The sequence below is a fragment of the Dromiciops gliroides genome, chromosome 5 (genome assembly GCF_019393635.1).
Source record: "Dromiciops gliroides isolate mDroGli1 chromosome 5, mDroGli1.pri, whole genome shotgun sequence".
Classification (NCBI taxonomy): Eukaryota; Metazoa; Chordata; class Mammalia; order Microbiotheria; family Microbiotheriidae; genus Dromiciops; species Dromiciops gliroides.
This window is the reverse complement of record NC_057865.1, coordinates 243,739,040-243,754,734: the sequence shown is the minus strand read 5'-3', so window position 1 is coordinate 243,754,734 and position 15,695 is coordinate 243,739,040. Positions and strand designations below refer to the sequence as shown.

Genomic DNA, 15,695 nt, shown 5'->3' with positions numbered 1-15,695 from the left:
ATAGAGCACCAGCCTTGGAGTCAGGAGGACCTGAGTTCAAATCCGGCCTTAGACACTTAACACTTACTAGCTGTGTGACCCTGGGCAAGTCACTTAACCCCAATTGCCTCACTAAAAAAAAAAAAAAGAAATGACAATATCTTAGTATTATTATGAAATAGTTTTGACATCATAGACCCTCTCAGGGGGTGCCAGGGACCCCTAGGGATTCCCAGATCATACTTTGAGAAACAATAATCATCTAACTCCCTTATTTTATAGATAAGCAAAGTGAGACCTCAAAGATTGACTTATCCATTATGTAATTGACAGTGTTTATACACGTACAGCATGGGAAACGGACAGTAGGGCATACAATCATTTTAGTTGCACTCACATTCTATAATACCACCAGCAGTGTTATTTTTGTATGTAGACTATAGTGTACTATAGTTTATCCCATTACAACATGGGATAGTTTGATTTATTTCATTGTATTCTATGAAATTTTGAATATAACTTTATATTCATTTAAAGTGAGGAGCTTCTTTTGGTCCCAATGTGAAGAATTGGGGGGAGATCCCACTGCTTATAGAATGGGCTAGATTCACATTGTGTGAAACAGGTTAAATTTCTGAATTAGAAAATTTTCTATTAAAAAATTCCCACCCAAAGACCCAACCATTCTGGAGAGCATTTTGGAACTATGCCCAAAGTGCTATAGAACTGTATATACCCTTTGATCTGCAATACCACTGCTAGGTTTATATGCTAAAGTTATCCCCCAAAAGAGAAAAAGACCTATTTGTACAAAAATATTTATAACCTGAATTACCACTCTTTTTGTGGTGGCTAAGAATTGGAAATCAAAGGAATGCCCATCAACTGGAGAATGGCTACACAAGCAGTGGTATATGATGGTGATAGAATATTATTGTGCTATAAGAAATATCAAGCAGGATGATTTCAAAAAGGCCTGGAAAGGATTTGTATGACCTTATGTATAGTGAAATGAGTAGAACCAAGGAAACATTGTGCACAGAGACAGCAATATTGTTTGATGAAGAGCTGTGAATGACTTAACTATTCTCAGCAATACAATGACCCAGGACAATCCCAAAGGACTAGTGATGAAGTATACTATCCACCTCCAGAGAAAGAAATGATATTGATTGAGTACAGATAGAAGAAGCATGATGTTTTTCACTTTATTTATTTATTTTCTTTTATTGAAGTTTTCTTATTCAAAATGACTAATTGCACATGTATAGCCTATATCTGATTGCTTATCACCTCAGGGAAGGGGTATGGGAGGGGGGGATACAATTTTGAACTCACAACTTTACATTAAAATATTTATTATTTAAAAAATTAAAAAATAAAATAAAATTCCAACCCTCTGGCTTATCCATTGTGTCTTCTTCCCACTGATGATAAGAAATGTACACTGTGAAATGTACTGTCTATGCCATTTCTTTCTTGGGTAAATGAAAATATAGATTTGAAAATTAAAGTGCCAGATCAGGAAATATATAAATGGTGGTAGTTCATTGGGATTGTTTGGCAGATATGTCCAACAGAAGCATTATTGGGGTTAGACATTTGTCTTTAGTTTTGGTCAGTATGGATTATGAGAGGCAATGTGGCAATAGTAGAAAGAACACTGAACCTGAACTCAGAAAACTTGGGTTTGATCCTGATTACTATACTTCCTAATGTGTGATCCTGGGCAAGTGATTTTTTTTCCTCTCTATCATCTTCTCCACCTCCTCTCATAGAATGAAATCTCCTTGAAGATAGGGGCTATTTCATTTTTATATTTGTATTCCCCAGTGCTTAAGGAAGTGCTTGGAACATAGTAGGTGACTGATAAATGCTTATTGGATGGATTCCCACAAAATTAAAATAGGTCTAATAATACTTATATTATCCACCTTTCAGGGCTGAATTTGTGAGAAATTCTATTCAATAACATGCACATTAGTGCTACATAAAAGTAAGTTAGTATTAATTCTACACTGAATGATCCCTACCTCCCCACACTTTCCTTTGGTACAAAATGAAACTTCTGTCTGGTGTGGAAAAACTGCAGTGCAGGAGAAGATTCTCATTAGATATTAGGAGAGGGGATTTCCCTTTTCTTAAGGAGGAATCAATTGTGAGGTCAGTCCAATATCCACTTGAAAGTTTAATCATCAGCTTAATCTTTCAAAATATATCCAAATATGCATAGTCTTATCTGAGTATTATCATTTAAAAAAGAGAAACCATCCTTTTAACATGACCGAAGAAATTTGAAACATTTTCAGCTATAATGTCTTGACTTTTTATGAATTAGTTGTGTTTTAATAGCTTTTAGCTATTACAACATCCAACTTAGGTGGTATTGCAGAATCCCTTCTCTTGAGATCTAGGTTTTGTTTTTTATGCCTCTGGCAAATACCTGTTGAGACTGGCCCCATACAGCCAGCTGTATCAGATGAAGGATATTAACTACAACAGATCACACACCAAGTTTTAGGTCCTCCTTATTTTTAAGTATTTCTGAGAAACAGAATGTTTCCAGGAGTGTGAGTCTATTTCATTACAAAGCTTCTTATTTGAGGGTCATGCTCATAATCTTGTTCTTTCCACTCCATCATGCATATTACCTTTTATTGCTTCATCTGATCACCTTTTCCATGAAGAAAATACATAGGAAGGAAAGTTTATAAAAAACCCAACAACAATAGTAAAGAAAGCCTTATATTACTCTGGTCCTATTAATTCTTTACACTTCACAAGTTTTTGCTTGATGGAAAAAGGGGCATTTTCATAGCATAAAGGAAATTTCTCCAAACTTCCTTTAGATGTATTACTATTTAACATTATTTATTACAGATATTTACATTTTAAAGCTTCTTTCCAAGTAAGATGCTTTAAGATATGAGATTCCTAATTTCCTCCCATATCTCACATATATTTAGAACCAAAGATGTAACTGTGGATCTAAAAAAGTAGGTGTGGTATAGTAAAAAACAAAAACAAAAAAACAACCATTGGCTGTGGTGTTGGAAGACCTGTTTTCAAATCCCACCTCTGATGATAACTGCCTGGCAGACCTTGGGCAGCTTGCTTAATTGCCTTTGACCTTGATTTCCTCATCTGTAAAATGAAGGTGTTGGATTAAATGGGTTCTAATGTTCCCTTCCAGCTCCAAATCCACAATCCTATAACAACATCCATAACTGATACAGATTTGTTAAAATATCATTCATGGGAATTGCCATTTTAAATATTTTTACAAGCTTACTCCTCTTACTAAAAAATAAATAAGAAAGAAGTTAAGGAGAATCTTTGATAAGTTTGATATAGACATCTGGAGAGAATTGGATGGGAATAGAAAGGAATATACCTTTTCTCAGTGGTATATTGCACCCTTACAAAAATTTACCATATATTAGGATATAAATACTTCATAGTCAAATTCAGAAAAGCAAAAATATTAAATGTATCCTTTTCAAATAATAATGTAATAAAATTATATTTAACAAAGAACCATGGAAACACAGATTAAAAATTAATTGGAAATTAAATAACCTAACTCAATAACTCAAAGAATGAGTAGGTCAAAGAACAAATCATAGAAACAATAAATAATTTTATTAAATAGAATGATAATAATGAGACAACACACCAAAACCTATGGGATGCTGCAAAAGCAGCAATCAGAAGAAAAGTTATGTCTTTAAATGGTTACATCCATAAAATAGAGGAAGATCAAATCAATGAATTAGGTATGCAATTTAAAAAAAACTAGAAAAAGAACAAATTAAAAATCTCCAATTAAATACCAAATTGGAAATCCTGGAAATTAAAGGTGAGATTAATAAAATTGAATTCAAGAAAAACATTGAATAAAACATAGTTTTATTAAACTAGGATCTTGTTTTATTTTTAAGAAAACAGTAAAATAGACAAGCCATTGGTTAATATGCTTTTTAAAAAATATAGAAGAAAATCAAATCACTAGTATCAAAAATGAAAAGGGTAAATACACCACTAATGAAGATGAAATTAAAGTAATTATTAGAAGTGATTTCACCCAATTGTATGCCAATAATTAACAATTTAAGAGAAGTAGAGGGGCAGCTAGGTGGCACAGTGGATAGAGCACTGGCCCTGGAGTCAGGAGTACCTGAGTTCAAATCTGGCCTCAGACACTTAACACTTACTAGCTGTGTGACCCTGGGCAAGTCACTTAACCCTAATCACCTCACCAAAACAAAACAAAACAAGAAAACAACAAAAAAAAGAGAAGTGGAAGGATACTTACAAAAAAATATAAACTACACAAATTAACAGAAGAAGAAACAGAATATCTAAATAAATCCATTTTAGAAAAAAGAAATTGAACAGACCATAAATGAGCTTCCTAGGAAAAAAGCATCAGAACTAGATGGATTTACAAGTGGATTCTGCCAAACATTTAAAGAACAACTAATTTCAATATTAAATAAATTATTTGGAATAATAGGCAAAGAAGGGGTCCTACCAAACTCCTTTCATAAAACAAATATGGTGCTGATACCTAAGCTAGGAAAGCAAATACAGATGCAGAAAATTATAGACCAATTTTTACTAATGAATATTGATGCAAAAATCCTAAATAAAATACTAGCTAGGAGAATATAGTAATATATCACAGAGATTATACATTGTGACTGAGTAGAATTTATACCAGGAATTCAGGGTTCATTCAGTATAAGGAAAACTATTAACACAATTGATTTTATCAAATAACAAAATCAACAAAAATCATGATTATACCAATAGGTGCAAAAAAAGCTTTTGAAAATATATAACACTCATTCCTATTTAAAAACTCTTGAAAGCATAGGTATGAATGGATTTTTCCTTAAAATGATAAGAAGCATCTATCTAAAACTATGAATAAGCATTATCTATAATGGGGATAAGCCTTCCCAATAAATCAGGAGTGAAACAAGGATGTCCATTATCACCAATATTATTCAGTACTGTACTAGAAATGCTAGCAATAGCAATAAAAGAAGGAAAAGAAATTGAAAATATCAGAATGGGCATTGAGGAAATAAAACTATATTTTTGCCAATCATATGATAATATACTTGGAAAATCACAGAGATTCAAATAAAATTGGCTAAACAATTGATATTTTTAACAAAGCATAAATGATCAGCATTTCTACATATCACCAACAAAGCCCTTCAAAAAGAGAAAGTAAGTATTCCTGGAGTATTCCTGCTATGACAAACCCAAGAACTATATGAACATAATTGTAAAACACTTTGTTTTAAACAAATGAAGTCCGATTTAAATAGTTGGATATTCATTGTTCATGGGTGGGCTGAGCCAATATAGTAAAAATGACAGTCCTTCCTCAACTCTACTTATTCAGTGCTATTCTAATTAAACTACCAAAAAATATTTTATTGAGCTATAAAAAAGAATTCATTTGGGATAACAAAACATCAAGAATATCAAAAGAATTAATGAAAAATGTAAAGGAAGGAGCTCTAGCAATACCAGATCTCAAACTGTATTATAAGGCAGTAGTTATGAAAACTATCTGGTACTGGCTAAGAAACAGAATGATGGATCAGTGGAATAAAGTAGGTATACAATACTCAGTAGTAAAATGTTATAGTAACCTCATATTTGATGAACACAAAGATCTAAGCTTTTGGGATAAGAACTCAGTATATGATAAAATGGCTGGAAAACTGGAAAGCAGTCTAGCAGAAACTAGGTATAGACCAATATTTTACAGAGTTTACCAAGATAAGGTCAAAATTGATACATTATCTATACATAAGGGGTAATGTAAGTAAGTTAGAAGAGCATGGAATATATTACCTATCAGATCTATGGATAGGAGAACAATGTTTGCATAAACAAGAAAAAAGAGAGCATTGTGAAATACAAAATGGATAATTTTGATTACATTAAATTTTAAAGTTTTTTACAAATAAAACCAATGTAACCAATATTAGAATGAAAGCAGAAACAGGAAAAAATATTTATAGCCAATTTCTCAAATAAAGGGCTCACATTTCAAATACATAGAGAACTGAGTCAAATTTATAAGAATATTACTCATTCCCCAGTTGATAAATGGTCAAATGATATGAACAAGCAGTTTTTGGAAGAAGAAATCAAAGCTATATATAGTTATATGAAGAAAATGCTTTGAATTAATTGATTAGGGAAATGCAAATTAAAACCACTCTGAGGTACCATCTCACATCTATCAGATTAACTAGCTAAAATTATAAAAGGGGAAAATGACAAATGTTGGAGGGGATGTGGAAAAAATGGGGCACTAACATACTACTTGTGGAACTGTGAGCTGATCCAACCATTTTGGAGAGCAATCTGGTATTATGCCCAAAGAGTTATAAAACTGTGTATATCCTTTGACCCAGAAATACTATAATTATGTCTGTTTCCCAAGGTGATCAGGGAAAAGAACCTATCTGTTCAAAAATATTTGAAGAAGCTCTCTTTGTAGTGGCAAAGAACTAGAAACTGAGGGGATGCCCATCAATTAGGGAATGGCTGAATAAGTTGTAATGTTTGATTGTGATGGAATGCTATTGTGTTGTAAGAAATGATGAGCAGGTTGGTTTTAGAAAAACATAGAAAGCCTTCCATGAAATAATGCAGAGTGAAACAAGCAGAACCAAGACGGCGTTGTTTGCAGCAACATCAATATTGTTTGAAGAGAAACTGGAAATGACGAAGCTATTTTGAGTAATATGATCATTTAAATCAACTATAAAGTCCTTTTGAAGCAAAATGCTTTCTACTTCCAGAGAAAAAATTATGTGTCGTATAGTTCCACATATACATCTATGTCAAATGTTGGCCTTCTATATTTGGGGTTAGGAGAGAGGGAGAGAGACAACTTGAAACTCAAAGTGGAACAAAAAACTGCAATGAAATTTTAAAAAATTTTACTCCCTAAATTGCTTTCCTTCTAATTAAAGTCTTTAAATGTTATACCCAAAGTGTGCTTCAATTCTTATTCTCCCTCTATGAAAAATGCTACAAGTAAATATAGTATACCCTACAAAAATAGAGGCATTTATTCAAGTCTCAAAAAAACCCTCAAAGTCATTTTATTTAGAATACATTAAGGAAGGTTATAGTATGTTGTATAGTTTTTGAAAAGAAAACTGTGTGGCTGACATAATTTCTAAATTTAGAGGGCTTTTATTTAAAATCTTCTGTTGAAGGTTAGGGGAACAGATAGTTTGCCCTTTCTTCCTCCTACAAGGGAAGATTTCTTTTAAAATCCTTTATGTCTTGGAACTGCATCAAAGATTCTTCTCATTTACAGTTGTACATCATCAGAGCCATGCATATATTCACCATTTGATGTGCTTGAACACTTCCTATTTAAAATAAGTTCAAAGTCTAAATGGAAATTTATCTTTATCGAAAGAATATGGTATATGGGAAAAAGCACTGATTTCAGAGTCAGAGAACATGATTCATGTTCCAGTGTGCCATTTTCTCCCTGCAAGACTTTAGCCTAATCATTGAACCTCTCTGGCCTCAGTTTTTTCCTTTATAAAATCAAGTCCAAATTCTGCTGAACTATATACCCTTGAGGTCCTTTCCAGATTTATGATCTAATAATTGCATAGCTAAAATCATCATTATAAATCCCCTATATTCAGAAAGCTGATGACAAATTTGATTTGTGTAATATGTTATATTACTGTGTAGCTTAAAGAAAAAATTCTGAAAGTTATTTTGCTTTTTTAAAAAATGAAATAAAAGTAAATTATATTGTATTGAGCTAGAAAGCTTGTTAAAATTTAGTTTTCTATGTGTATCACAGGTTAAATACATCTAGTAGGTTATTGGACATAATTTTAATCACATCCACAATACATGTCAATATGTCATGCAAACTAACTGAATCTATTTGAATAAACTTAACTAAGGGTTTTAGGTGACACACTTGAATCAAAAGTTGGAACCACTTTTCATCTGTTTTAACATCACAAGTTTATTTTGCTTCTCATTTTCCACTAAGTAAACTTTATGAGTTTCTACCAGTAAAAACTAGAGTCCGTGACCACTGGATATCAGAAGAAAGAATTTTCAGCTTCTCTACTATGTTCAATGGTCCAATTTGATGCCTCCTAAGGCATTAAGTTCAGGAACAAAGGTACTTAGTGTTAGGGCTTCAGTTTCAGAATTTAGCTAATTGTGGAGAAAAAAAAATTAAAAATAGTGCTGAGCAAATAATCCTCACTCTCTGCTAAGGAATCATAGGAAACTTACAAAATAAAACTTACTGGCCAGTTATTGGATATTGATTTGACAAATAGTGTGGAATTCACCCCGTTAATCTGTTTGTAGAGCAAAGCTAGTTCCTTGTTTCTGGAGGGTTAGGAGATAATATTTTGATGCTAATAAATAGTGATAACCAATTGCAAGTACTAAAAGATCGTGGTGCTTTCTCTGTTTTCTCATCAGTCTTTGCAGATTTCTTTAACTTCTTCATCTAAGCTTACCCTCAAGTTAATGAAGACAGCCTTCAGGGTTTACTTAGAACCCACATTCTGTTGGATAGTGTTTTGACTGGTTTCAATGTCACAGGAACATTCTTATTTTAAAAAAGAAACAGTAAGTTGAACTCATGGCTAGTTGATAATCTTTTCCAAGATAGAGTTAAGAAAAGTAAAACTCCACTTTTGCTTTGGTTTCATTTTTTTCCTAATTGCTTTGAGATATGGTCATTTTACTTAAAACAAACAAAAATAGGACGATACTAGGTGTAACCAAAAGAGGGCATATTCCACCCTTAGTGTCTTCACAAAACTCCCATAGTTGTCAAAGGAATCTCAGCACATGGGACCAGGGCCCCACATGGCCATAGGCATTCTAAATTCTATAAGGAAAGCAAACACAGAAACTACATAGCAGAGGTTTCCAATAAATCAATTGGCCACTGTAATTTTAGCAGCCTTTGGTGGGTTATTTAATGCAGAAACTACATCTCCCTTTAGCAGTCTTCCTCTGAAACTATGGCAAGTTAAAAAAAATCAGCATTAAATGATTCACTCTAATAAGGATTCTTTGGATGTGAAATTTCATATGCCCTGGCAAAAACTCCCTCTTATGGGAGGTTATAAATTGTCATCTATCAGCAAGTATAAAATGTAACAACTCCAGAAAAAGCATCACTGGCTTAAATAATACTTGGAAATTCAATACAGGTCAACAAGCAAATGTAAAGTACCTACTATGTTCAACTAAAAAAGGAAAGCCATGTAGCTGTCTTCCAGAAATTTGCTTCCTGTTAAAATAATATAGAGACAGGAGAAAACAATGGCCTAGCATAGGTGAGTTCTTGCCTTCAGGTAAATACATTGAACATATGACCAGATCCTTGTAGGAAAAAGCTTTTTAAAAGGTAGTTTTTCTCTATCTTCTTGAACATGTTTTAAAATTAGAATTTATTATTTAATTTGTCTTGATGACTTTGGAGACACTACATATTCCTTTTATGGTTCTGCATTGATCCATTTTAAATTTTCATGTAATAACTTTAATTCCTTTAGCCTGATACTATTTCTAGGTTACTAAATGAAGCTGCCAGAGTATATGTGGATTTCCTTCCTGACTAAGTTTTGGAATCAGAAGGACACTGTCTTTTCCTCTCTAGTAGAGATAGCAATTCAAAGAAGGGAAATGTGACTTCTGGAAGGATGATCATTGTAAAAATCATGTTTCTGATAGTATAAGCATACAGATTGAACATGGACCGAGTCTATCAATAGGAAAGTGGCTAGAACAATAATTGATGGTATAAAGGGGCAAGTGCCATTGCAATAGGGTAAATGAGAAAGGATATCCTCTATTCTTGCTGACATCTAGCAGGCATGGTCCAGCTCTACAAAAGCAAATATTAAAGCAGACACAAGAATTATTTCAAAGATGACTACTTTTCTTCCTTCCTCTTCAGGAAAAGAAAGGCTGCTTGGGGAAAACATTGCACATCTTTTATGCTCTCTCCTTCCAAAAAACGACAAAGGAAAAAAGAAGAAGTTTAAAACAGCATGGCATCCAAACGCCACAGTGTGGTACAGAAGCGGAAAATGTAATTGCATTTGTCTTGGGGCGGGCTCAGTGCTTAGTCAACACCTCGTGTTAAAACTTAAAACGTGTCAGCTCCTAGCCATACCGCATGCCACTAATGCCAAGAAACAAGGCGGCCAATCTCAGGACTCTGGCTCAAGTTCACGACACCATCTCGTTCACAGGGGACGGAGAGAGGCGCAGGGGAGCTCAAGGAATCTAGTACTTCCTTAAGGCTGCACCTCCAACCACTTGTTATCCTGTGGAACCCTTGTTTCCTAATTAAGATGTATGAAAAAGAAGCCCCATTTCTCTCTCTCTCTCAATAATTTAGGAATAATAGCTAACATTTGTATAGAGTTTTAAGGCTCGTGAAGAGTTTTACATATTTGATCCTCACAACAGCCCTGTAAGGTAGGTGGTGTTAATATCAACCCCATTTTACTGATGTGGAAACTGAGGATGACAGGTTAAGTGACTTGCTCAGAGTCACACAGAAAAAGGAGAAAGGGAGAAGGGAGCAGGGGCAGTGGCAGCAGAGACTTAGACGAGGTGTTTGCAGAGGGATGACAGAAGGCAGGAGTTAAGCGACCGGTGGGGTAACACTATTTCCTCTCTCACTCTTACTACCTTCCTCCTATTTCCCTCTTCCTCTCTGATAGGAGATCAGTTAAAGATTACACCGCAGCCGGCACACTTCAAAGCCTCCCCGCCTGAGCCAAAGGTAAAGATAACATTCTTGCAGGTCTAATCAGGTCCTGCGGTTGCCCCACTTTTAATCACCTGGTCTTAAAGTTAAAAAAAAAATTACATCAGGCGGCGGTAGGATGTAAGCTTGAAGTCCCTTTCTAGTTACAGAAGCTTCTTTCAGAACAAACTTTCATAGCTGCGTTACTAGGGATTAAGGAATAGACCAGCCTCTGCATTGGAACGCCCAGTGTCCAGCTGCTGGGTTCCGTAAGGCTCAAGAAAGAATTGCCTTCAAACTTCCAACCTTTCATTTCAACAAGTTTTTTTTTTTTCTTTTCTTTTGAGCTTCCATCATTGTGCCCTGAGCGATAGAAGTCTGCCTTTTCTTCCGGTGATTTCACCAAGGTTTCTCGACCAAGAGTGCCCTGCACATAGTGGGAGCTCAGTAAATATTTGCAAAGTGAATAAATGAATGAAAGGATAGATGGATGGGTGGACGGATGGATGGATGGATGGATGGATGGATGGATGGATGGATGGATGGATGGATGAATGGATGATGGATGGATGAATGGATGGACGGATGGACGGATGGATGGATGGATGGATGGATGGATGGATGGATGGATGGATGGATGGATGGATGGATGGATGCGTCTGCAAACGAATATGCACGCAGTCCAGACGCACGCTCTGGAAGCAAACACTCACCACCCGAGATGCGACCTTCGGCTACTCACTGCGAGGGCAGAAGGGGCTCCCCCTCCCAAGCCTTGGGCGAATGCCACCTCTTTTGCACACTCTCCCACTCCCGCCCCTACTCTTGCTACGCTCCCATTTCATCTGGGTGCTGCTTGACCCAGAATTCGGAGCACTTACAGGTAAGACGTGAAGACGCTGAGGTTGGCCGGGATTCCCGTGAGTCCCAGGTCGGAGCAGTCCACCCTGAGCAGCATCCTGCCGTCCTGATCGCACTGACAGTGGGTCGGGCACCCCAGCTGCCCACCCGCCAGGGTCTCCGCGGGACTCCCATTAGCTAGCCGCCCCCACTGCAGCAGGAGCGCCCAGAACACGAGAGCACCGGCCGGGGAAGTGTCCATGGTGCCAGGTAGACCAGGGTAGGGGACGAAGCTAAGGAACTGCAGAGCAGCCCGGCGAGCTGGCTGGTAGACAGTCCCTTCGCCGCTGAGCGTGGCTCCACTGGACTCCTCACTTGGTCGCCTTCCCCCGTTAGGTCTCTCAGCGCTGGCCTGGAGCTGGGAGCTCTTCGATCCTGCCCTTTAGGGGAAAGGAGGGAGGACGTGAAACTGCAGAGCCTGGAGTAGCGCCGGCTTCTGCAGCGGCTGCTGCTGTTGCTGCTGTTGCTGCTGCTGCGGTCACCGCGGCGCTGGCCTCCGCGTTGATCTTGCCGCCACTGCTGCGGGGCTGCTGCAGGCGGGCTGGAGCAACATCTCGCAGTTCACGCTTTTTTTTAAAGGGCTCCGGCCCGAATTGCGCGCCCAGTGACGTCAGCGCAGCCTGGCTTCCCCTGAGCCCCTCCCGCCCCAACTTTTCCCTCCTTCTTTCCTCTCCCTCCTTCCCCCACTCTCTGGGGCGGAGGGAAGGAGGAGGTGGGGGCGGGGGCGGAGGCCTGAGGATTCCAGCGTTCTTGCACACAGCAGGCAGGATGGACCCCCGGTCCCAGCCCTAGCCTACTCCCTCCTCCTTCTCTTGCCCTCCTGGAAGGGGCGGTGCTGGGGGGAGAGGTTAGAAAGACAGGAAAGACCTTCAGCACTTGGCCTCGGAACCTACGTCCAAGCTTCCCAAATAGGACTATCATAAGTCACTAAAAAGAAATCTCCCAAACTTGCTCCAGACAATAGTAATAAGCAAGAGAATCAAGAAAGATCCGTGTGGGATGGATGACTCAATGGGATGACTTTGCGTACTGCGCCTTTCACTACAGGGTCGGCTTGCTTTTACGCTGAAATCAAAGTGCTCTGCTTAATTGCTAATTAAATAGAACTTCTTCATGAGTACTATAGTTTGGCCTTTCCAATTCGTCCAGGTGGGGAAGTCGGAAGTGGTTAACTTTGTTTGAAAGTGCTTTGGGATCTCAACAAAATCACCTTTAGTAAAGTCATATTACAGATGCTACCAACTACTAGTTTCATTTGTTCAGGGCCTTAATCTTACCTCTCCAGTGTCCTGCAATGTAGTCGTGCCTAGAAGAGGATGTAATTTAGAGCTGCGAAAGGGCCTCAGTACTCTTCTAGTCTCCCTTTAAAAAACGAAGGCGGGGGTGGGGGGGTAGGGGAGCAGCTAGGTGGCAGCTAGGTGGCGCAGTGGATAGAGCACCGGCCTTGGATTCAGGAGGACCTCAGTTCAAATCCGACCTCAGACACTTGACACATACTAGCTGTGTGACCCTGGGTAAGTCACTTAACCCCCATTGCCTCGAAAAAAACAAACAAAAACAAACAAACAAACAAAAAACCCGGAGGCACAGTAGCTCCTTAATGACATCTTCAAGGTCACACATGTAGTAAAAAGTCTACCAGGCCTCTTGATATAAATTCAGTGCTTGTTCCAGTACAGGTTGAATTCAGACACGCAGCTCTCAGAAAAGCTGTGAACAACTGGATCCTTGAAACGTTCCAAAGATTAAGAAACAGGAATTTCGATTTCTTTTGGAAGATGACATATTCCCAGCCAGTTCAAGAATCTTATTGGAGGGAGAAAGTGTGATGCACTGGAAAGAATGCTGGTTTTGGACGCAGAGGACTTGGGTTTGAACACTAACTCAGTTATTATTACTTGCATAACCTTGGGCAAACCTTTATCTCCCTGGCCCTCAGTTTCCTCATCAGTAAGATGAGAATTGGATTAAATTATTTTCGAAGTGCTCTTCTAGGTCCAGATCTAGGATCCTAAGAATTGATCTAAACAATAACTAAAAGAAGTACAAACTTGACCACTATTGGATTAATCTTTTTTAAAAAACGATTTCTCTCGTCATTCTTCCATTCAGGATTTTGCTACGACTTCCTATAGCTTGTTGCACCAAGTTCAAAACCTCTAAATTCCTTTAATTAGCTTTTTCTTTTAAATGGGTCTTCATAATTTGGCCCCATCTTAACTTTCCCAAATTAATTTTCTACTATGAAATCGCACTCCAATACTCCACTCCAATCAGGACAGTTTCAGTGCTACCCCTTTCTTTGTCTGTCTTAGCAAATCTGGCATTCATTGATTAATTTATTCACTCATTTACCCATTCATTTGTTCATTCATCCATTTATTCAGCAAATAGCTATTGAATTCCAAAAGTATATTCTTGTTAGCTACTTATCTAAGTTCATAGCTAGGTATTCTGCCTCTTCTACAAGCCTCTTGCTTTTTTGCTCCTTTACCTTCTCTTTCTGGTTCTGTCTCTGTCTTTTGTCTCTTGTCTCTTGTTCTTGTCTCTGTCTATCTGTCTCTCTGTCTCTGTGTCTCCTCTACCTCCAGCTTCTCCAGCCCACATTCATCTCTCCCTTCTCTCAACTTCCATCAGATTTACCTGCTTAATTGATACATACTTAATTATAACAAGAATCCTCTGTGGGTTAGTAGGTTGGGTGTTGGCCTTGGAATCAGGCCCATCTAGGTTCAAGTACTGCTTCTGATAGACACTTGTGGTTATAACCTTGAGGAAGTCACTTAACAGTGGCCCAGGAAACTATATATAACATTAGAAATCAAAGAGTTAGGTGCTGATCTGATTTGGTAAGGGGAGATCCTACACCATTAAATGAGAGGTGCTAGGTTTTTGTGTGCTTAAAAAATACTTTCCTGGGATTTCTGTCTCTTCTTTTGTATTAAGCTAGAGTCAACTTCTTTTGAAAAATGTGGACTTAAAAAAAAAATCAGAATCTGATGAGTGAGATGAGCAGAACCAGAAGAACATTATACACAGTATCATCAACATTATGTGTTGATTAACTGTGATAGACTAGATTCTTCTCACCAATACAACGGGACAAGAAAGTTCCAAAGGACTCATGATGGAAAAGGCTCTCCAAATCTGGGGGAAAAAAAAGAACTGTGGAATATGGATGCCGATCGTACCATACTATTTCTTTTGTTTTTGGTGCTGTTGTTTTTCTTTTTTGAGGTTTTTCCCTTTTGCTCTGATTCTCCTCTTATAACATGACTAATGCAGAAATATGCTTAATGTTATTATATATATACATATATATGTGTGTGTATATATGTGTATATATGTATATATGTGTGTGTGTATATCTCTCTCTATATATAACACACCTATATCAGATTACCGGCTGTCTAGGGGAGGGGGGCAGGGAGGGGAGGGAGGAAGAAAAATTTGAAAATGGAAATCTTATATAAACAAATGTTGAAAACTATCTCTACATGTAACTGGAAAAATAATAAAAATACTTTTATCAGGAAAAAAATCAGAATCTTTGGGGAGAGCTGGAAGATGGAAATCAGTAAGTAATTTTGAAGTCACAGAAAAAGTTGCTGAAATAAGTACCTGGGCACCCATTTGAGAGACATATTATACATTCATCTACCCATCAAGGAAGAGCCTAGTAGACTGGAGTTTTGTAATTAAATATATGAACCAGTCCCTGCCCTCTCGTTGGAGAAACAAAACTAATTGTTCTACTAAGAGAGCCCTCTTAGCTCTGGACTTGTGGATGCAAACTATGTTCAGTCTTGGATGAGTCTTCATAGGAAGAATCAAGATTTTTTTAAAAAAACATTCTTTGGCTTTTTACACTTTACCTTTGAGTCTCAGGAGAATCACTTAGAGCTTAGGTTTGGCACATGTCTTAGGGTCTCACCTAAAAGGGTGAGTAGAAAGGCACTTAAACTGCAATGTAAATCATGTATAAGACAGCTAATTATTTCCTTTTCCA

General features: G+C 37.4%; 1 protein-coding gene across 1 annotated transcript in view; it reads right to left on the bottom strand.

Annotated features, from left to right (window-relative positions):
• The window catches only part of LGR5 (leucine rich repeat containing G protein-coupled receptor 5), a 201,858-nt gene extending 189,639 nt beyond the window's left edge, over positions 1-12,219 (bottom strand). Inside the window, exon 1 of the mRNA XM_043967129.1 lies at positions 11,668-12,219. Coding sequence (XP_043823064.1) covers positions 11,668-11,888 — 221 coding nt within the window. The 5' untranslated portion in view covers positions 11,889-12,219. The remainder of the gene's footprint in view (positions 1-11,667) is intronic.
• Positions 12,220-15,695: the final 3,476 nt, after the last annotated feature.